The sequence below is a fragment of the Aptenodytes patagonicus genome, chromosome 10 (assembly GCF_965638725.1).
Source record: "Aptenodytes patagonicus chromosome 10, bAptPat1.pri.cur, whole genome shotgun sequence".
Lineage (NCBI taxonomy): Eukaryota > Metazoa > Chordata > Aves > Sphenisciformes > Spheniscidae > Aptenodytes > Aptenodytes patagonicus.
The window spans coordinates 2,086,413-2,108,424 of record NC_134958.1 but is presented as its reverse complement, the minus strand read 5'-3'; the positions used below and the strand labels follow the sequence as shown (position 1 = coordinate 2,108,424).

At 36.6% G+C, this 22,012-nt stretch overlaps 1 protein-coding gene across 2 annotated transcripts in view; it reads left to right on the top strand.

Moving 5' to 3' along the window:
• DMXL2 (Dmx like 2) overlaps positions 1-22,012 on the top strand; it is a 54,664-nt gene that overhangs the window by 13,014 nt on the left and 19,638 nt on the right. For both annotated transcript variants that reach the window (XM_076347781.1, XM_076347780.1), the window contains exons 7-24: positions 1,444-1,622; positions 2,337-2,520; positions 3,529-3,703; positions 4,499-4,732; positions 5,844-6,121; positions 6,304-7,000; positions 8,807-8,928; positions 10,003-10,092; positions 11,487-11,604; positions 12,359-12,478; positions 12,953-13,180; positions 13,913-15,592; positions 15,898-16,008; positions 16,825-16,994; positions 18,343-18,440; positions 18,601-18,766; positions 19,728-19,992; positions 20,733-21,826. In XM_076347781.1, coding sequence (XP_076203896.1) covers positions 1,444-1,622; positions 2,337-2,520; positions 3,529-3,703; positions 4,499-4,732; positions 5,844-6,121; positions 6,304-7,000; positions 8,807-8,928; positions 10,003-10,092; positions 11,487-11,604; positions 12,359-12,478; positions 12,953-13,180; positions 13,913-15,592; positions 15,898-16,008; positions 16,825-16,994; positions 18,343-18,440; positions 18,601-18,766; positions 19,728-19,992; positions 20,733-21,826 — 6,009 coding nt within the window. The remainder of the gene's footprint in view (positions 1-1,443; positions 1,623-2,336; positions 2,521-3,528; positions 3,704-4,498; positions 4,733-5,843; positions 6,122-6,303; positions 7,001-8,806; positions 8,929-10,002; positions 10,093-11,486; positions 11,605-12,358; positions 12,479-12,952; positions 13,181-13,912; positions 15,593-15,897; positions 16,009-16,824; positions 16,995-18,342; positions 18,441-18,600; positions 18,767-19,727; positions 19,993-20,732; positions 21,827-22,012) is intronic.

The window sequence follows — 22,012 nt, the reverse complement described above, 5'->3', positions numbered from 1 at the left end:
CTGGTATAATAGGCACACCTCTGGATAAATTAGAAAAGATTTTCTGTTTAGTGAATTCTGGGTTCAATTATCAGTTCTTAACTTCTATTTCAGTTTGGCATATTTTTTGTCAAATTGCTATTCAAGCTAAGTTTTCAATTAATAATTCTCTTTGATGTCACCCGCCCATTTGAGTGATTCCCTTTGGTTTTCACGTCTGGATAGGTAAGCATTTATTGCTTGCACTTAATGTTGGTTGAACAGTGAGATGAATTTTAGGAACCTTTGTTTTCTTACACTTACTAAAGAGGGCAACTGAATCATGAGCTGCATAGTTTTATGACTAAAAACGTACTTACAACACCTTAATAAACATCACATTTAGAATCGTTGTGGTTAGAAAATTATCAAAAGATGTGCTTCATTCCATAGTTCTGTTTCCCATGAATATACTTTTATATAGCTAAGAATTTGACTAAGTAGATGAGGCAGATGGTTCCAGAAGTCGTCTTCTGTTAGTTGTTTCATGAGATACACAGCTTTGATCATAATTCCTAACAGGGTTGCCTGTCAGACTTCCTTCTTGCAGAATCTGTGGTCAGATACTGTACTTTCTGATGCTTGTCAGGAAATACTATCTTTTATCTACACTCTGAGGTTTGTAATTTATTCATTTATTTACTTTATTCTGTATCTCCACTCCAGCAGCAAGTCCTGAAATCCAGGGATGTGGCATCCAGCTGTGTACAACGTACTGTTGTCAGACTAGTAACGTTGTCCTTGGCTCACATCAGCATAGTCATACTCCGGTCTCACTTATCAGCATTTGTAGTATTGCTGCATCAGCGTTTCAGTTCTGTTTCAGTTAATTACGTCAGTGGTGCCCAACCGTTCAAACCAGAAGGGTAGCATAGGTTGTGCCGGTGGAGGCTGTAATATGCATCTGCTCCTCTATCGTGTGCCTATGCTCTGTAGGTACAGTACTTTCCATGAAAGTCAGGCTTCCTGTGCATGGGAACCAACAGGGACTTACAGCATGAATTGTCTCAGCGGAGATGATGACTGTTAATGAGCTTAATATTGTAGTGTGAGTGGCAGCCTATTTCTGGCTTCTGTCTTTGCAGGGAAATGGACATGGGATTTAAGCGTGCATGTGTGCTATGCAGAAAATGCATAGAGAACCAAGAGGAAAGTAGGGGGCCAACTGGACTGGAAGAAAAATTCCTTATGGGAGTGGAGTGTTGCCAGCAGAATATTTCTTCAGTCCTGTAGCTCATTCCAGGATGACCATCAATGAAATAAGTGGTCTCAGAAATGGGTTGTCTGAAAAAACTGCAAATAGTTCTGGGCCACAGATCACGTTTTCATCAAAGAACAGCAGTTTCCCTATTATTTGGGATTTTTTTTTTGTGACATTTTTAATTAGAGGTAGCTAATCCCCTGTTTTTTTATTGCTTTACCTAGGATGACTGCCTCCTAAAGGTTTGGTATCCTATGACTGGTTGGAAGTCGTCTCTTCTGCCCCAAGAGAAAGAAGAAAAGAAAAAATATTCAGGGGTTGTCCACTTCTCATTTGTTTATTTGGCGCATCCTCGAGCAGTGACAGGATTTTCATGGCGTAACATTAGCAAGTACATGCCCAGGTTCGAAAGTTTTCTTTTTTAAAAAAAGAAGCAAGCCTTTGACCAAGTGTTTTTTAACACTCTGCTTAAAGTTTGGCCACCAAGAACATGATTAGATTTCTCTGCTTATACTTTCAAGAAATAAAACATAGCAACATCTTCCCGTAAGCTTCTGTATTACCTAGTACAATAGCGATAGTTGTGTTAACAGGTGAGATTTATACTAAAATATGGTCTAAACTTCAGTGCCTTCTCAAGTTATGCCAGGAAGCATGGATGTAAGGCTTTCTCTTCACCAAATGGTGCTATGACATTGGAAATAAAATATTTGTTTAAATGATTAGCATTTAGTAAGCTATTTCCTGTCCCTTATTGTATATACTGGTGTTTAATTAGTTGTTCAGTTTCACTTCTCATTATTTAGTAAAATTTATGCATTCCTCACAGAGTCCAGCAAGTCAGATAGTTTAGGCAGTTTCATAACTGCAGTTTTGTAATAACTGCTGCATTTATCAAATAATAACCATTCCAAGTTTGCATGCACTTTTGCCAATAATCTATGGGTTTATCAGCATGCCAAAAATCACTGCTGATATAAAACCTGTAGTTAGGGGAGAGGCAGAAATTTGGATGAAACAATAACTACTAAATACTTGTATACTCCCCTAATTTCTGCCGTGTCCATACAGCTAATTTAATTACCTTGGGTAGTAACCTTGCTATGTCTGTCATTAGGGGTTTGGTCTGTAATGTGTTACTCACATCATGTCTTGATGGCATCTGTCGGCTGTGGGCAGAGACGACGTTACCAGAAGATACTCTTCTCGGTGAGCAGATCTGTGAAACGAGCACTTCCAGCATTAGCGACACCATCTCTCAATCTGGAAAGCAAAAGGACAAAATACAGCATGCGCTAGAGGTACAAGTAAATACTTATTTTGTCAATTTTTTATTTCAAGATTCTTAAAATTTAAATATTTAAAGGATGTAGAACTTCAGAATGTGTATTATCTAGTTCTTATAAGCATAACAGAATAGTCTGAATTATTTCATATCAGTTTTTGAAGTCTGTTACTAAACACTGAAGAAGTCAGAGACTTTGCAACTCTGCACCCAAGCTCTATGTTCTTCGAACTCAATCTACTTTTTCTATAGCTAACTAATAGTGATGGGAAGAGACAATGTTTAATGTGGAATAGTAAGTGATGGATTCATTCTGATTGAGTCTGAAAGTCTGTAAGTATAAAAACAGTGGAAGCAGTAAATAAACTCCTTTTAATTTTTAGTTATCTGATTTGATAATTGCATTTCCAAAAGGCGGTATTATGGAACTCTAAATTTCAGTGGAAGTTGTATCAAGTCTGTTTACAGTAAGAGAAAACCTGTCAATATAAAAACAAGAAAACAAAACAAAAAAAAACAACCACCCACCAGTTATTTGTAGACTATTACAATCAGACCAAGTTTTTACTTCTTACATATCGTGACCATCAACAAATAGGGAGAGTGGAACCAAGTATGGTTTGGGCTGTTGAATCAGTCGTGCTCTCCAAGTGCTCTCAGCAGTTTTCAGTTACACAAAAATAATTCATTATAAAATTATATTGCAAAGGTTACTGCTTTTAGATTGTTGTAATCTTGTTTATGAATGTTACACAAAATAGTGTGTATTTTTGTGTTGTTGTTGGAGCAGATATTAAAGGAACTTTGAGAAGACTGGTAGAAGAGCTTTGCCTTTGGCCAGAACTGATATACATAGGTGTTACTAATCTCTGTTGAAATCTATTTAAAATAATCCTTTTGAAATTAGTCTTCACTTCTTAGGTAGAAGGAAGTTTAAAAGCTTTAGGCTTTATATAAATGTGAGTTTTTACCTTGCAGTTTTTTAGTATTTCTTAATTATTTTTTTTTTCAATAACTATACCAGACAATTCACCATTTGAAAAACATGAGAAAAGGACAAAGGAGATCTTCAGTTCTTGTTACCCACACAGATGTATTGCCAGATCAACAGGGTACTCATGAAGTTCAGCGTCACATTTCACATCATGCAAATGCGCTTGGTCACTTCCATATAGCAGCAAGCATCAACCCTAATACAGGTGAAATACAACCATTTATTAAACTGTAATAATATATTTGCACAAAATGAAAAAAAGAAATAAAGGGGGCTGAGAGGCACATTCTTTGCTTTGCCTAATTGAATACAGGGAATTTGTAGGAAGACTTGTTTCACAAGTCTGTTACTTGGCATGGAGTTTTGTAAGACAAATGAGGCTGAAATTATTCTGAATACCTTCAGCACTTTTAAAAGCCAATTAAATTCTTTGCACATCAGAAAGCAAAAGAAACCTAAATTTCAAGTCTGCCTGGCATTTGATTGTTGGGTTTTGGGAGGCGGTGGTGTATGTTGAATAGAGTATTTGCATCCTACAGAATATATAGTGAATGAAAAAAAGCTGTACCAGATTTTTTGGCAGGAAACCAGCTGCTTTTTATAGAATAATGCAGAATATTTTAAACAAGGAAAGAGAGCAATCATGTGCCATACCTAAAATCTGTACATGAAATAACAAGACTGCAACATATGAAGCTGAGCAATTAGAACTGTTGAGTATCATTTACCGTTCACATAAGAATTAATTTTCATGTAAATTTATTGATGTTAAAATATCTTTTTTTTTATTACAATTGCAGGTAGAAACTTGATCTGCATCTTACTTTTTCTAATCTTACAGGCACAAATTACGTTCTACCTAAAATAAGTTAAATGTTTTAATTAAGAAATCTGTGTCTATATATGTGTGTGTGTATATGTGAGTGCATATATATATATATATAAAAAAAGATGAGCAGTTTAATATATAGCTTTTTTATTTGTTTAAAAATGTCCACAGATATTCCATCAGTCTTGGCTGGAACAGCTTTCAATATAGATGAAGGAAATGGAGGCTTCGTTGTTCACTGGTTGAATAATAAAGAATTTAATTTTACATCCTCTATTGAAGTATTTATGCAACATCTAAGAAAAATTTCTGAACAACAACTGGAACAAGATTTTGATGTTGAGATTGAAGAGGAAGAAGAAATGGAAGAAAAAGAGAGAGGTTTACATATGAAATTAGATCATGGTTAGTAATATTGAGATATGTAGCACAAGAATTATTTTGAAGCACATTAATGCAATAATTAATGCAATTATTCAGCACAAGAATTGTAAGTGCTAACATTTTATCATTAATCTAAAATAAATAGACATTTACAGCTGAAATTTTGGCTGCTGTAATTGTAGGCATGAAAAATTCAACTACGTACTCTCTGTTGGAACACAATAGCGATATACACAGTGAAAAAGAAAGGTAGCTTTTGTCTCATTTCCATTTTGGATATAGTCCACTGAGCTATGAAATTATGACTAAGACCTGCTCTCTATTTACCTTACAATCTGATTGTCAGTAATGACGTACCAATTTATGGCAAGCTTCAAGAAGGGTTGGACATCATAGCTCCATTTTAATGCAACTGCACTGTTTCCAGTACTGGTGAGATTTACATCTTAAACCTTAGATCACCCGATGATCCCAACTGTAGCTGTTCACAAAGGAACAGAGAGACATATTTTGAAATTAATGATGGAAAACATATCCTACCAGAAATACTCTACATTGCTGTGGGAGGGTCAGTTGGCCAGTAAGAATGTGTAAAAATAAAAATCTGTCTACAAAGACCAGTAAGACCAATTAGTGGCAGTAAACTGATGATACGTTGTGTCATTTATAATGACATAATCTGGATTACCAATGCAGGAGTTAAGTGTGCGATAATTCTTACTGAACATGCAATACATACTGCTTCATCAATGATCACATACCGTATATTTCATGATTACCTTCTAAATACAAAAAAAATCCCATGTTAATTTGGAACCAGCATTCATATACAATGTGTGGTTTTATATAGTTGCCCACAATAATCTTAGGCAGGGTATTACTCTAAGTATCTGGATTTTTACGGTTACATTTATTATTACTTGTATTGCATAGTTAGAAGCAATACTCAAAGGCCAGAGCCTCATATTTTTGTACAGACAGACCAAAGAAAGATGTTTCTACCCTCAATGTGCATGAATGTTCTTACCAGATAGTTCTATTAGCAGATTAAAAAATACTGTCTTGTTTTGAATAGAAACTGATAGGGAAATCTTTGCAATGGATAAAATGGCACATTTCATTTCTGTTGCAGACTTGTCTATAGATAGAGAATCAGAGACAGGGACTGGTACAGGCTCTTCAGAACATGAAGATGGAGAAAGAGAGGGAAGCCCCAAAACATCTCTACTAGCAGGCCCACACATGCCTCTTCCAACAGTTTTGTTAGATCGGAAAATTGAGTTGCTCCTAACTGAATGGAACAGAAATCCAGATATGCTTTTTACCATCCATCCTATTGATGGTACCTTTTTGGTGTGGCATGTGAAATATTTAGATGAATACACTCCAGGCATCTTTCGACAAGTTCAGGTATTGTATATTTGAAATGGTTTTATTATTTATGATCTTAACAATCATTGTGTCCTTTCTTTTATATCTGAACATCAGTGTGAATTTAATTTTAAGTACTTCCTGTGAAACAGCTAACATTTATTCAGACTTGAGCTGGGTTGTTATATACTAATTTTTTTCTTTTTTGGTTTTTTTTTTAGGTTTCATTTTCTTCTAGGATTCCTGTTGCATTTCCATCAGGAGATGCTAGTTCCCTTAGCAAAAATATTATGATGTATGCTTGCCCTGTCTTTGTAAAAGATAACAGTAATGCTGTACATCAGAAGACAATGGACTTTCCAGATAAGACTCTAGCAAATAAAGGACCAAGCTTTGCCCAGGACAGTGCAAATGTGAATATAATTTCTCCCATAGTAATGATGATTTCCAAACATATAGATGGCTCTCTAAATCAGTGGGCAGTTACTTTTGCTGATAAATCAGCTTTCACTACTGTGCTAACTGTATCACATAAATTTAGGTACTGCGGTCACCGTTTTCACCTCAATGATCTAGCTTGCCATTCTGTTTTACCATTACTGCTAACATCTTCTCATCATAATGCTCTATTAACTCCTGAATCAGACAGTTCCTGGGACTCTGACAGGATAAACAGAATAATGGATCCTATTAAACATGTGAAAGGTTCTTCTAGGCAGCAACTTAAAAATGCAGCAACGTGTACATTCCATGACCCAAACGCGATCTATAGTGAGCTCATTCTGTGGCGTGTAGACCCTATAGGACCTTTATCATACACTGGAGGAGTATCTGAATTGGCTCGAATTAACTCTCTTCATACCTCCGCTTTCTCTAACGTAGCCTGGCTTCCAACACTTATTCCCAGCTATTGCCTCGGTGAGTATACTTAGCATGTTTCCGTATGGGGTTAACACTGCGGGTCATAGAATGAATATGTTAAAATAAATTACTATTGTATTTGGGGTATATTTATATTAACTTTTCAGCAATTTCCTTGTATTATGCAAGTTAAGCATTTTTATTTCATTTGAGGCTAAGCAACTTCAAAACATTTCATCTGGTCTGAGTGCGTCTGTAGTTACTGTGGATCAGCTGACATTCAGTAACTTCTTTGTGTGAGTAAGCAATCATCACTCTCACAAAGAACCAGACAATCCCTTTCCTCAGTGCTTTAGGCAGTTTGACTGAGCGTTCTCTGTGTCGACACGGTATTAATAATGCAGATGTTCTGATGACTTGGGCATCTGGGTTGTTGGCCACATACAGCTGCAGGAGGCAGCGAGTTGAACAGAACTAGTATTTGGACTGCTTGAACATCTGAATTATTGGGAAAGATTTTTCAGCCAAAATTTGCAGTAGCAAAATCTTTTAACATGCTGGTTAAGAACTCTGCTTAGAAGATCCCAAAACAGTACCGAAATTTGTCAGGCCATCAGTGGTTTACAAAAGCCCAGTTAGAACACAGAATATTTTTAAAGAAATAGACCACATTAACTTTACAGAACTGCAAACACTACTTTTTCAGAGGTCTGGCAGTACAACATCTGGTGTGTAATACCCTAGGACAATTCTTCAGTTTTTGTATTTAATTTTAGGGCTTTCTATTGCAGTTAGGAAAATTGTCTTTACAAATGTTACTCTATTCAGCCACTCAGATACTTATTTTTGAATTATCATAAAGATGCTGTTGTAGTAGTTGTCATCTTTGTATACAGTACTAAAAATGTCATTTATGCTGTGGATGTAACATTAAATTTTATACTAATAATGCCAGGTTATTTTATTATGCTAAGGTCAGTCTGACCTTTGCAATGATTAAATGGGTGTCAAAGATGTACAACCTCAAAAATCCTAAATATGCTTAATAAATGCATAACCTTTCTTTGATTTAAAGTACAATAAATCCATTTTCTCTGCTAACATAGTAACATTCTGTGCTGTCTGAATCCCACAAAGTCTTCTAAACACAAATAACTAGCTGCTTCCCTCTTAGAATGTAAGAGAAAAAACGTGTATCAGAACAGAAAACCTCGTGTCACACCTGTTCTACAGACTATAGAGAAGCAATAAAGACACTCAGTTAGAGTTTTTCATATATTATTCACTACTGCAGATATATTTCTCCCTCCGCTTTTATGTCTGCACTTTTAACTGGAGGGTAGAAGGGAATATTCATAGAGGTTAATTTTATCCAAAGAGCCTAGGGACAGTAAACAAGGAAAAAAACTATAGCTAATACAGCTTTTCTGAACAGTTTACCTTGGACTCGACTCTAAGTCATCTCTGACAACCTAGGGAAGCTAGTTAGCCCTTCTGAGCACCTCCTTAGGGGTGACAGTGAAGAGAACACAACCATTTTAAGGAATGGCAGCGTTCCCTTAGGTGTACTTCATACTGGTTTTTGCATGCGTGAACAACGTTTGTAAACGTAAATGAATTTTGCTTAGATTATTCAACTTTTCTGAGGAGTTTGTTACATAAATGAGCAGAAAGGGAGTTATTTCAAAATTCAAATAATAGTGTTTTAACGCACACATCTGCTTAGGGTTTTTGCTTCAGTACTTTATGAAAATTGTGTTGGAAACATATTCAGATATTGTGAAGTGGATTGTAATAGCCTACCTGATGCCATTTGACTGCCACTTTTTTCTTTCATTATGACATTTTTGTGTTTTCTATTAGGTACATATTGCAACTCCGCTAGTGCTTGCTTTGTTGCATCTGATGGCAAAAACCTGAGACTCTATCAAGCTGTTGTAGATGCACGAAAACTTCTAGATGAATTATCTGACCCTGAATCATCTGTAAGTTTTACGTAGCAATGGTTTGAAAGTATTAAAATAAAACTAAGGTAACTTTTTGTCCCCCTCCAGTGGTTTGTCTTCACTTAGTTCTGTATAATTTTTGTGCCATTCTGCATATAGGTTATGCATTATACCTTGCATAATTACATGTTTTGCAGCTGTCTGTATATAACATTAGCAGACAGAAATGCAGCTGTTACTACTAAAAGCGGCTGGACTGAAACAAAATTTCCCTGACAAGTTTCCCTAACCTGTAGCAGGTGGGGAAAGGAAAAATAGGATTTCTTTTCTTTGTCTTCTCAAAAGAGGGGAGTCAAGAGCAAGACTTTAAGACAGAAGAGCAAGACTTAGGTGTATCCACCTAGGTTAAATCTATATATGAGGAAGGGCAGAGATGGTGGGATAGGAGGGAATTGGCAGGTTATTGCTAAGGATAATATTAACTCTCTTTTTTTCCTGTAATAAGCAATTTTTTCATCCTTTTATATCTTTCATTTCTGTGACTTTAAGCAAAGTAAAACCTGACCTTGCACTGCTGTTGTATAAAGCAGCACATCCTTCCTCTTTTTCCATTCACCTGTTATTTTATAAGCTATCCTGCAACATAGAGCCTGTCAGTGATCAGATCAGTCTGAGGAATCTGTTCTAGGAGCAATGATTGTTAACATTCCAGAAAAAATCAATTGGGCCTTCAGTTTACATATAAGCTGTACTGATTTTTTTTTTTACATGTTGTGACAAAACCTGAAGCTTTAAACAAAAGTGAAGCAGTATACTTGAGTTTCTCATGGCACAGATACTAAGTTATGTTATGAAAGGATAAATCTTTAAATAAACAGCATTTAGTTTCCATAAAAACCGGTGCGCTATCCCCATGAATAGCTGCAGACTCACAACAGTGCAAATGTCTTGATAAACGCATTATTCATAAGTGCCAAAGTGACAACAGGGAGAAGTCTGTAACAGTTTATGCCAACAAGGAAAAATTAAAGCATCAGTTTATTGTAAATGACTGCAATTTCCTTCTGTCTGAAGGAAAAATATACTAACTCTTCTCATTTTGCTCTGTTTCAGAAACTTATTGGGGAAGTGTTTAACATTGTGAGCCAACAATCTACTGCTCGACCAGGATGCATTATTGAACTCGATGCAATAACTAACAAAGTAAATAAATGGTTAACTCTTTGAGGGTATCACTTAAAGGTGTTTAATAGCTTTGTCTGTTAATTAACCTAATCTGTTGAAAAGAGGGAAAAGAGATCACATTTCTCTATGGTGATAATGACTACCTTAAATTTTTGTGAATGTTGAGATACCTTGAATGTTTTAGTCAGACAACTTTTAGTTGCTAGGAGCTCAAAGCCTGATGTTAGAGTGTAATAATATTTTCTAAGCATAAATCTTGATGAAAACAAAACTTAACTACAGACTGGTTTACAAACCATCATAATTTAAAGGGAAAAAAAAAAACAATCCCCCCAAACCCAAACAAACAAAAAGATGAACAACATTAAAAAAACCCTCAAACCTAAAAACTAGACCTAACTATTCCAAAATGTAGGAATCATAGCCATGTATGACTTCAATTCTTTTGTCTTGTAAGACAAATTTTTATCTTTTAACTAATACAGACGTACATTTCAAACAATGAGGAGGTAGTATTATTACACCTTGTTCTTACAGTTATTTTGATCATACATGTTCCAGTGCTGTTTTCTGTTAGGAAGCAGCCTGTGAAAACTGTGTGTTTTACCATTTCTTAATTAGACATCTGGATGGTTTTGACATATATAAAGAAGTATTTCTTTATTTGTCAATAAATTTCCATGTCTTTTAAGTATTAATTACATAGGATCTTCAATTTTAAGTTCAGATTTACAAAATATTTTTCTAGAACTTTTATAGATGAGTACAGGGAATAGTCTCTTTCCATGTTTATCTGGAAAAAGAGGGTGTTTTGCAGCATGAAAACTTAGCCATCACTGTCTTTGGGGGACATATTTTTCCTTGCCTGCAGGAAAGGATTTCACTGCCAGCAGCCTCCTTTGTAGAGAGGTGGAGGCACTGCAAAGAAATCTATTGCTGTCAGGAAGAACAGCTGTTGAGATATCAGAGAGAAGGAAAATCTGCAAATCGTTCCCTTTTTTTAGATTTCCCAAGTAATTCACTGCAGACATGTCTTCCCACTGAAGAGGAATGAAAGTCCAAGAGGTTTTGCTAGTGTCATTTATTCAACACCTAAAGAAATAAAAACCAATCAGATACTAATTCAACAATTAGATACTAGTTAACAATTGCGGCAAAAATGTTATTACAGAATTTGTCTAGCATGGTAGATCTCAGTGACGTTATTTGAATATGCATACAATAGGTTCTAGAATATGCTGTTCTTAATATAAGAGGAAAATGTTTAGTTTTTCTGATGCATTAAAATAATTTTCAACATTATAAAAGAAAGTGATATTCATCAGTAGCTAGATTACACAAATAATTGCATTAGTACAAAATGTTGCTAATACTGTTCTGGAAGCATAACTATTGCTTAATGCATTTTTCAGTGTGGCTCAAACACACAATTGCTTCATGTCTTTCAAGAAGACTTCATTTTGGGATACAAACCACATAAGGAAGATGTGGAAGGGAAGGAAACGGAGATATTTTTCCAGCCATCACAAGGTATAGCATAAAAATAACTAATACGAATGAAGTAGGTACCAAAAACGTTCTTAAAGAATATTGAAATCTAGCCGGCATATGCTAGTTTCCTTTTTAATGAGAATCTGCAGAATTCAGTAAAATGGCTGTTTCATGTTGCTCATATGAATTGTTGTTTACGTGGCAATAGTATTAAACAAAGGCATTGTAATTTGCTTAGAGTGAAACATCTTAACTTATATGACAAATTCTACTTTTCAAAATGGTGTGTGTTATATATAAAAATGTGTACAAAACAGAAGTGTATTTTCTGCATCAATATGTAGTTCCAGGTGATAAGGTGAATATATCTGACTTCCACGTTAGTACAATAGAAAGTAACTGGGGAATTAGGCAGCAGACTTACAACTTTAAAAGGAAAAGGAAGAAAGCAGGCAGGTGGAAGAGTCTTTACAATCTAGCAAAATAGTTCAGACTGACTGGGAAGTCAAACACATCTAATAAATTAGATTTGCCACTAATACTCAAGGCTGTCTGTAAGTCAGTCTATCTCTTTATTTTTGTAATTCTTCTGTAGCCATGAGCAAACAAAATGTTGATTAAAAAAATGTTATTAATGGTACTGCTTGAATATTTTGTTTTATAATCAAGCAATTTCTTTCAAAGAGGAAAACAGGTTTTTTAGTATCAACAATTTTTAGAGAATCTTCTGTTACTGAAAATTAGTTATGTTGAACATAAACTTCATGATCGTGATAATATGTTTAAATTACAGGGTATCGTCCACCACCTTTCTCAGAAAAGTTCTACCTAGTAGTAATTGAAAAAGATAGTAATGGCTGCTCTGTTCTTCAGATGTGGGATCTTCATCTCAAATCTGTGCAAGCTTGTTTAGGTGAGTGAGTGACACTAATTTTCTTAGAGACAGATAATTTCTTTCATATTATTTAAAATAAAACTTAAAGCTTGGTGGTTTATTTTAAAACAAATTGTGTCACCTTTGTCAAGCAGAAGCCTCAAAGTCAGGAATCTTCGGAACAATTTATCAATGCAATAGAAGCAGTAAGATTCCTTACAAGCATTGGTTGCATTCTATACCAATAGCACTATAAAAATTTGTTGATAGCGTGAGTAATGTACTTAAGCGCTGGATTCCTTATTTTAAACTATCAGTATTTCAGAATGTTATGGGTCTCTTAAAACGAATAGTCACAGCATGCAATAAAACTAACGCAGCCTGCACACATCATATATTTTCTGTGTAACTTAAGTACTGCTAAAAAATATAAATCTGATGACAGGATATTCATACCTTGTCCTTACTTATAAACAATTTTAACACCGTTGGCAATTTTTTTTTTTTATATAGCAAAACCAACTGAAGCTACTTCATCAGAGAATAAGCTTAGTGTACCTGAGCAGAAGACTGTGGATTCTTCTCCAGATATATCACCTGGTATAAGTCCCATTCCACGATCTTCATCAATTGCTAATCTTCAGACTGCTAGTAAACTCATTCTGAGCTCCAGACTTGTGTATAGCCAACCTCTGGATCTTCCTGTTGGTGTAGAAGTAATAAGAGCAACGCCTTCAGCAGGTAAATTTAACATTTTTTTCTATCCAGTTGGTCCACTAATTTACCTCCTAGTTTATAGGATTGTATCTCCTCAGCTTATCACATTCTGATTTACTGATATGGGGAACATGGGACTAAAAAGGCTCTCTCAAATCATTGTGTCCATGTCATGTTACCCTTTCGTAAATGTATTGAGTCCCCACAGGAAAGCTGTTCCTGGAACTTACTGCTCTAATAGTTGGAAACTTAACTTCTAGTCTTAATTTATTAATGAACGATTTATACCCGCTTGTTCATCTACCAGCACTAATGTGTTGGGTATATAGTGCTTTTTTTACCTGATGCACTTAACACCTTCTTCTGTCTGTCTGTGTCTCTCCTCTTCCCCCCCCCCCCCCCGCTTCCCTCTTAGGTTTCATTTTGGTAGGCTGTATGATCCTAATCTTAACTTCCTTAATCTCATCTGATTAAGGCTTTGTATTCCTCTCATTATTCTAACAATCCTTCTCTGAATTAGTTCAGTTCCAGCTTATCTTCTTTGAATAGTGACCAGAAATGCAGACGATTAGTAATGTTCAAGCCGCAAGACTGTTACCAATCTTAATACATTTGCCCTTACCCAACTCCAAATTAGAAAAATAATACCAGGTTGTAAAGCGCTCTATCAGTAGTTAGACAGTGTTATGTCTGCCTTATTCATATAGGCATTCTACTTTATATTACTAAAAGTAAATATGTTTCTTCTGACTTCAGGTCACCTGAGTTCTTCATCAATATACCCAGTCTGCCTCGCACCTTATTTGATAGTAACATCATGTTCAGACAACAGAGTGCGGTTCTGGAGATGTACTGTAGAGACAAACCTAAACAGCAAACACGAAGAAAGGGAAACATATCACTGGAGAAAATGGCCTTTAATGAACGATGAAGGAGAAGACAACAGCAGTACAGTGAGCATAGTAGGAAGGCCAGTTGCCGTTAGCTGTTCTTACACAGGACGTCTTGCAGTAGCATACAAACAACCCATACAGCATAACGGTTTTGTTTCCAAAGAATTTTCCATGCATGTTTGTATACTTGAATGTGAGTCTACAGGAGGATCAGAATGGGTTTTGGAACAGACAATTCATCTGGATGATTTAGTTAAGGTTGGAAGTGTACTTGATTCAAGGGTCAGTGTAGACAGTAATTTATTTGTTTACAGTAAATCAGATGCTTTTCTGAATAAAGACAAATACCTGCTGCCCAGTATCAAGCATTTGGTGCATTTGGACTGGGTATCAAAAGAAGATGGTTCACATATATTAACAGTTGGAGTTGGTGCCAACATCTTCATGTACGGAAGACTTTCGGGAATTGTAACAGATCAAACTAGCAGCAAAGAGGGAGTAGCTGTCATTACTTTACCACTAGGTGGTAGCATAAAACAAGGTATAAAGTCAAAGTGGGTGTTGCTTAGGTCAATTGATTTGGTATCATCTGTAGATGGCACTCCTTCACTGCCTGTTTCTCTGTCCTGGGTGAGAGATGGTATACTGGTAGTGGGAATGGACTGTGAAATGCATGTTTATGCCCAGTGGAAACACGCTGTCAAGTTTGGTGATGGAGAAAGTGATGTTTTTACTACTGAAGACGCAACAACACAAGATCCACTCAAAACAAGCTTGATTGCGAAGAAGACCAGTGTAATTGATGGGGCAGGTATTGTGGATGATGTTTTTGGCACTCCAACTGTAATTCAGGATGGTGGCCTTTTTGAAGCTGCTCATGTTCTTTCACCTACTCTACCCCAGTATCATCCAACCCAGTTATTAGAACTTATGGATCTGGGTAAAGTTCGCCGAGCCAAAGCCATTCTATCACATTTAGTTAAATGTATTGCAGGAGAAGTTGCAATAGTTAAAGACACAGAAGCTGGAGAAGGAACTGGTCCTAAACGCCATCTTTCTCGCACCATTAGCGTAAGTGGCAGTACTGCAAAGGATACCATCACAGCTGGAAAAGATGGTACTCGAGACTACACAGAGATAGACTCAATTCCCCCACTGCCACTGTATGCACTGCTTGCTGCAGATCAAGATGCCACTTATGTTTCTGAAGAAACTTCTAAAATACCTCAGGGCTCTGAAGATCATGCTAAGAGAAAAACAGAGGATCAGTACTCAGATCTATTCCAGATTCAGCCTGTTACAACTGAAGACTTTATTGATTTCGAGCCTGAAAAGAGGGAGAGTAAATCCAAAGTTATTAACCTGTCGCAGTACGGTCCGACTTACTTTGGCCGAGAACATGCTAGTGTCCTGTCAAGCCACCTGATGCACTCAAGTCTGCCAGGCCTCACTCGACTGGAGCAGATGTTCCTTGTAGCTTTGGCAGACACTGTGGCCACAACAAGCACTGAACTAGATGAGAACAGAGATAAGAATTACTCAGGTTAGTAACAGACATGTTACTGAATTAACATTCTTGTTCTTCTCAGCAAAGGTAAACTTAGTCCTTGGGTATTTCGGGATGACAAAGCTGAAAGCTAGCATCAGTTATTCAGATTTGATACAGCAAGAAAGAAAAACACTTAAATACAAATCTCTACGTATATTTCATAGATAATAAATAACTGGTAGTTCAGGTTCTCAGCAAGTTTAGAAACATACATTCCTCACACACTGCATGTGATAAGTTGTATATATGCCTCTTGTAGTCACCTGCATGTTCAAAAGTCAGTATTTTATATTTCACAGGAAGGGATACCTTAGATGAATGTGGCTTACGGTATTTGTTGGCTATGCGCTTGCACACCTGCCTTCTGACATCACTCCCACCTCTGTATCGAGTTCAGCTGCTTCACCAAGGTAATTCTTAGAGCGAAGTATTGCTTTCATTTGATCCACTTGAGCTGACAGGACCTGGTTGTGTTTGATTTAGAATATTATGATATTTCTATTATCTGCATGTTCATTTTAGATTATAACTATTCCATTAAGGCCCTTATCTTGCAAAGGCTTAGTATAGGCTTCCCTACATGCACTGTGAATACTAAAAAAAGTATAGCTCTAGAACAGAAGAAAGATTCTGCCCCATTCAGTTTGAGGCATGAATTTCCAAGCTCCCCAACCAGGGGATGTCCATAGGCAAGTTCCCCAACCAGGTAATGTACAGATTGTACATATATTTCATTGTTTCTGCTGGAAGAATGAAGATGTTGCTTTACATGAGCATGGCTTTACCTTACCTCAAAGATTATTTTCTTACTTTCATCACAGCAGGTTTTCGCCCCTTGCTCAATCTGAGTAAATGCAGTTGTGAAATACAGGAAAGTAAAGCAGTTACCACCTAAACAGCAGACAGAAAGGTTTCTGGCCCAGAATGGGTCTGCCTCTGTGATAACAGAATATTTTTCCTTCGGTCTTTCACCGTATAACTCTAGTACATATATGAATGAGGTACTGGAAAACGATGGAGGAAGCACTGAGGAGAGGACATCCCTAGTGAGCAAAAAGATATTTCAGCCGTTCCTTTAGCGGCTCTACTTCCCGTTGAGGGAAGTGGTCTCTCTCAGACCTACCTAACTCGTGGGTTGGAGATCCCACTTTGCATCTCTGACATCTTCCATTTCTTATTAACAAGTCTTAATCTTCTGAATGTTATTATCTTACGTTACTGTCTAGGCCTATCTACTTGCCATTTTGCATGGGCTTTTCATTCTGAGGCTGAGGAGGAGTTGATCAATATGATTCCTGCTATCCAGAAGGGAGACCCACAGTGGTCTGAATTAAGAGCTATGGGTATTGGTTGGTGGGTCAGGAATATCAACACACTCCGAAGGTGCATTGAGAAGGTACTTTTTATTGCTTACAAATTATAGTTACGTGCTTTAGGTATGCCTTAACAGATACGCATGGTGACTTGTATATAGCAGATTCCTTTGCACTCCAGCCCAGCCAGGAGGCTGCGTAACTAGGTTTTTTTTCTATGCCAACTGATGTTGGCAGTCCTGGCTTATAAATTCCATTATTCAATTTTAAGATATAATACAATTGATCTAGGGAAAAGCCATTTCTGAAGCACCTAATTTCTCCTCCCCCCCCATATTTTACAGTATGTTAAAGATCATATTAAATACTCTATTTTAAGAAGAAACTTGTTTTCAGATATACGAGACAGTATATATCTGTAGATTAAACAGGGAATTATGCTTTGAGTTCAGTAGTGGGTTTTATTTAAGAAATAAATATATCTAAAAATATTAGTCAATAAAAACTATATAAAGGGTCTTTTTGCAAATTTTGTACTTTTTATAATGGAGTACTATAGAACAGAAAAGATCTGAACTGCAAGTTTTACTCTTCTGAAGAGTCACAAAATTACTATTTTATAGAAATATGCACCTATATTATGTAAAACCAAAATAACACCAAATCTCATTTGCATGCAGAGTTTTCTTATGGGAGGTCTAGTAATGGATAAAATGCAATATATTTTGGAGATAATATCTAAAACTGTTTCCCATAGCTACCAATGAGATTTAAACCCTTGCTTTAATAAGAATGTCAGCTTTCTTGTAACTTGAAGTTTGATGGATTTGAATAATTACTAGCTTTTGCTTTGAATTACAACAAATAATGCAGTCTCCGAAATGTGTGTGGAACAGAAGTACTTACTAGTTGACTAAATTGCCAAGTCATCTTGGCAATGTAAATGTAAAAATACATTTTAAAAAGTTACAGGATAGTCAAAGAATCCAGGAGCAAAACTTAATTATCCTAGTACTCCAAATCAAATGCAATTAAATCTCTGAGTCCTATACAAAAAATAAATGGTGTTCATTAAAGAAATACTTGTTTTAGCTTAAGTATATGTTAATAATGGATTGCAAGAGGAATTTCACCTAATAGTATGAGTTACTGTAACACTTTTAAAGAAGAGATTTCTATTTGCACATTTGTAATGTCCCACTGTGGTTGAGAGGGGTTAATATCTGCAATAGTGCTGTTTTTCTGACTCTTAAGAACACTTACAGTGTAATGAGAGCTGTCACGTATGAATAAAACATTCTGACAGAAATTACTGTTGCTTTGTAGAAATAATACAGTCACCTAGACCGTCGTCCCCGACAGAGAACATGTTATTTAGCTAAAAGCAGCCTTTATATTTTCAGTAATAACAGTAGGTTTTGTTTACTACAGGTTGCAAAAGCTTCATTCCAGAGGAACAATGATGCCTTAGATGCTGCACTTTTTTACCTTGCTATGAAGAAAAAGGCAGTGGTGTGGGGTCTATTTAGGTGAGTTCTGGTAACTAAGTTTGATTAAATCTTAATTGAACCAGGAATGCAAAGCAGAACTCATTCAAGATTAGATTTTAATTTAAAATGAAGTTGTTCAAGTGATTGTATGCTAAGGTTATGTAATAAGTGGTTGTATACATTGCATTTCCTTATGCAGGTCCCAGCATGATGAAAAGATGACTGCCTTTTTCAGCCACAACTTCAGTGAAGATAGATGGCGCAAAGCTGCTTTAAAAAACGCTTTTGCTTTGTTGGGAAAACAACGCTTTGAACAATCAGCTGCATTTTTCTTGCTAGCAGGTTCACTGAAAGATGCTATAGAGGTATCCACTTTTGAGAAATTAAGTTTCAGTTTCTAATTTGACTTATGTAACTGCATCCTTACAAGCTGTTCTCTGCTGATGTTTTCACAAATTGTGGCAGCACAAATGGTGTGACGTGACCCCCTTGTGCCCTGCAGACATACCATTTACCATTTTCACTACTGTGAAAAGCAGCTTGGAAGCTGATCTGAAGGCCAGAATAATTATTCAGATACATCAGTCCTCAGTGGAAGCACTCTTGGGAATACCAGTCATGACCCTTCTGGCAGAACTTTCTGTTTGATCAGCACAGTTAAGTTGCAGCACTCTGTTCAGCCTCCAGCTATTCTGCATGACCTATTGTTACAACATTAAGTAAAAAAAGAAGTCAGAGTTCTCTTCTGAAGCAGCCCTAGGATCTCTTTTTAGTGGAGCTGTGATGTTGCCTGCCACAAGGGAGGTGAGAGCTGTAAGCAGGATCATAACCTAAGCAGTACCTCTCAGGAGAGAATGGGAATTAGAATTAGTTATCCTGCCTATTTATATGCAGTATGTCTGCCTGTACCTGAGAACGTAAAGAATTTTCCTCGGAGATGTAATTCTGCAGATGAGACAGTGTGACAACTATCTTACCAATGATGTATTAACATTAAAGTTGGAAGTTATGTTTATTCTACTAGGTAAAATAAAAATAAACATCTTTACTTCTGCCATATTAATTTTTGACATGCTGATTCACTGCTATGCATATCATAATTCCTGAAATAGAAGAAAGTACACCTCTTTCCAAACACAGAAGAAAATGTTACTTAGATAGATCTCAGTCACCACATTTTTGACCCAAAGATGAATATATACTTCAAAGAACAGATATGATGAGAAAAAATGTATCTGTTCTGTAAACATATATTGCTCTTCATTTCACTGTTATTTTAAAGATCTTTCCCTCATACAGCAACCTTTTCCTCACTTCTTATTGTAGGTGTGCCTTGAGAAAATGGAAGACATCCAGTTGGCTATGGTTATTGCTCGTTTATATGAATCAGAGTTTGAAACCTCTGTCACATACACCTCCATTCTTTATGAAAAGATTTTGGGTTGCCGTAAGGATGGAGCTGGATTCAGCTGTACTAAATTGCATTCTGATCCATTTCTGAGAAGCATTGCATACTGGATAATGAAAGATTACACTAGAGCACTGGACACGTTATTGGAACAAACACCTAAAGATGATGATGAAAACCCGGGTAAGGGAAAAACATTAGTGTGATGGGACAAACTTACTAAGACAAAGTAGAGAAAGAGAAATACTTTCTGTGTATGTATGCAGTCCCTTCTCCTGAGATGCCATTATGCTGAAATCATTAATTGGCTTATGTACTGGCCCGTTCAATTTCTACTTCTTCTTAAAAATAAAAAAAAAAATTAAAAAAATTCCAATTTCTCCCAAGGACTTGTCTCCAACCCCCCAATACCGAACTTAATTCTGCTGTCAGATAAGTTCAGGAGGACCTTCTTTGGTATCTACAGTATCTCTCTACTACTGAATGCTGACTAGATTATTCCAATGGACTTAAGTTCTCATTCTTGCTTCTAGGAATTAGCAGTGTTCTATCAGGATTTCCTATCCTGTCTCTTCCGAGATTAATGTTAAATGGCAGGTGGCTACACAGGTTTCTGTGTCATATTCCCTCCCTTGGGGAAATCTCTACCTGGCTGATCAGCTCAGCGTTTTTTAGGCTTAGCTGAGCAGAACATAGCAGTGAGGCAAATGAGGGAATTTAGTATCTTTCTACTCATGCAGCTCATACCTTTAATCTTTCTGTGGGGAATAAGCAATTCTTTCATTTTGTTGTGGCAACTAGACCCAAAACTGTCTTTGTTTTTGTGTCTTGAGAAATCTCTGTAATGCAGGAAATACTGCAAAACAGAATAATACCATTTTAAAGCCATTTTCAATAGATGTCATATCTGTTTAATTCCTTAGTTATCGTCAAGTCGTGCAATCCTGTGGTGTTCAGTTTTTACAATTATCTTCGGACCCACCCTTTGCTCATCCGAAGATACTTCAGCTCACCAGAAGGAACTTTGGCCACCTTAGGTCTAAAAACTGAGAAAAGCTTTGTTGATAAAATTAATCTTATAGAAAGAAAATTATTCTTCACTACTGCAAATGCTCATTTTAAAGTAGGCTGCCCTGTACTAGCTCTTGAAGTCCTTTCCAAAATTCCAAAAGTAAGAAAAAAGTCTACTGTAGCTGCAGAGAAAGATTCATCTAGTCCTCCAATACAGGCTGGTGTTTCAGATTCCAAAGCCCTAAGGGATGGTGCTAGAAGTGGTGATATAGACTGGTCAAAGCCAATTTCAACTTCCTTGGAAAATACTGTTGCATCTTCAGCACAATTTGACTGGAGTCAACCAGCAGTAAAATTTGATGATGAGCCCCTTACTCTTGATTGGGGCGAGGACAAAAATGGGTCAGACGAAGAGGACAAGGATGTTGGTATAATGATGAAAAACTCAAAATCTGATTCTAAGAATGGAGATGATGATGAGGGAGTCTCAGACACCAACATCCCACAACCACCACATGGGGAGATTTCTGATGCAGGAGACACTGAGGTTGATGTTATTGCTGAACAACTGAAGTTCAGAGCCTGTCTGAAGATCCTTATGACTGAACTGAGAACTTTGGCTACGGGTTATGAAGTAGATGGAGGAAAGCTCAGATTTCAGCTGTACAACTGGCTTGAAAAAGAGATTGCCGCTATGCATGAAATATGCAACCATGACGCAGGGGGCAAAGACTATTGTAAAACATATACCAAAGTAAATGGGGATCTACTTGATCACGACGATATTATGGATAAGCCAGACATCGGTTCGTATGAACGGCACCAGATAGAAAGACGTAGGTTACAAGCAAAACGAGAACATGCTGAAAGACGAAAGTGGTGGCTGCAGAAGAACCAAGCTCTTCTAAGAGTTTTTCTAAGTTATTGTAGTCTTCATGGGGCACAAGGTGGTGGTTTAGCATCTGTAAGAATGGAGCTGAAGTTCTTGCTGCAAGAGTCACAGCAGGTAAATTCAACTAATTTCTCTTCACAAGCGTGAACAGTTCTGGACTATCAGTTTTGTCAAATGCTTAAGTTTGTACCTAGATAGATGCTGCTTCTGTTCTGCAAGTCTAATGGTCAAGATCATTTTAATATTCTTGGAGAAAGAACTTGGTATTTAAGTGTGCTGCTTTTCCACATCCTGATTAGT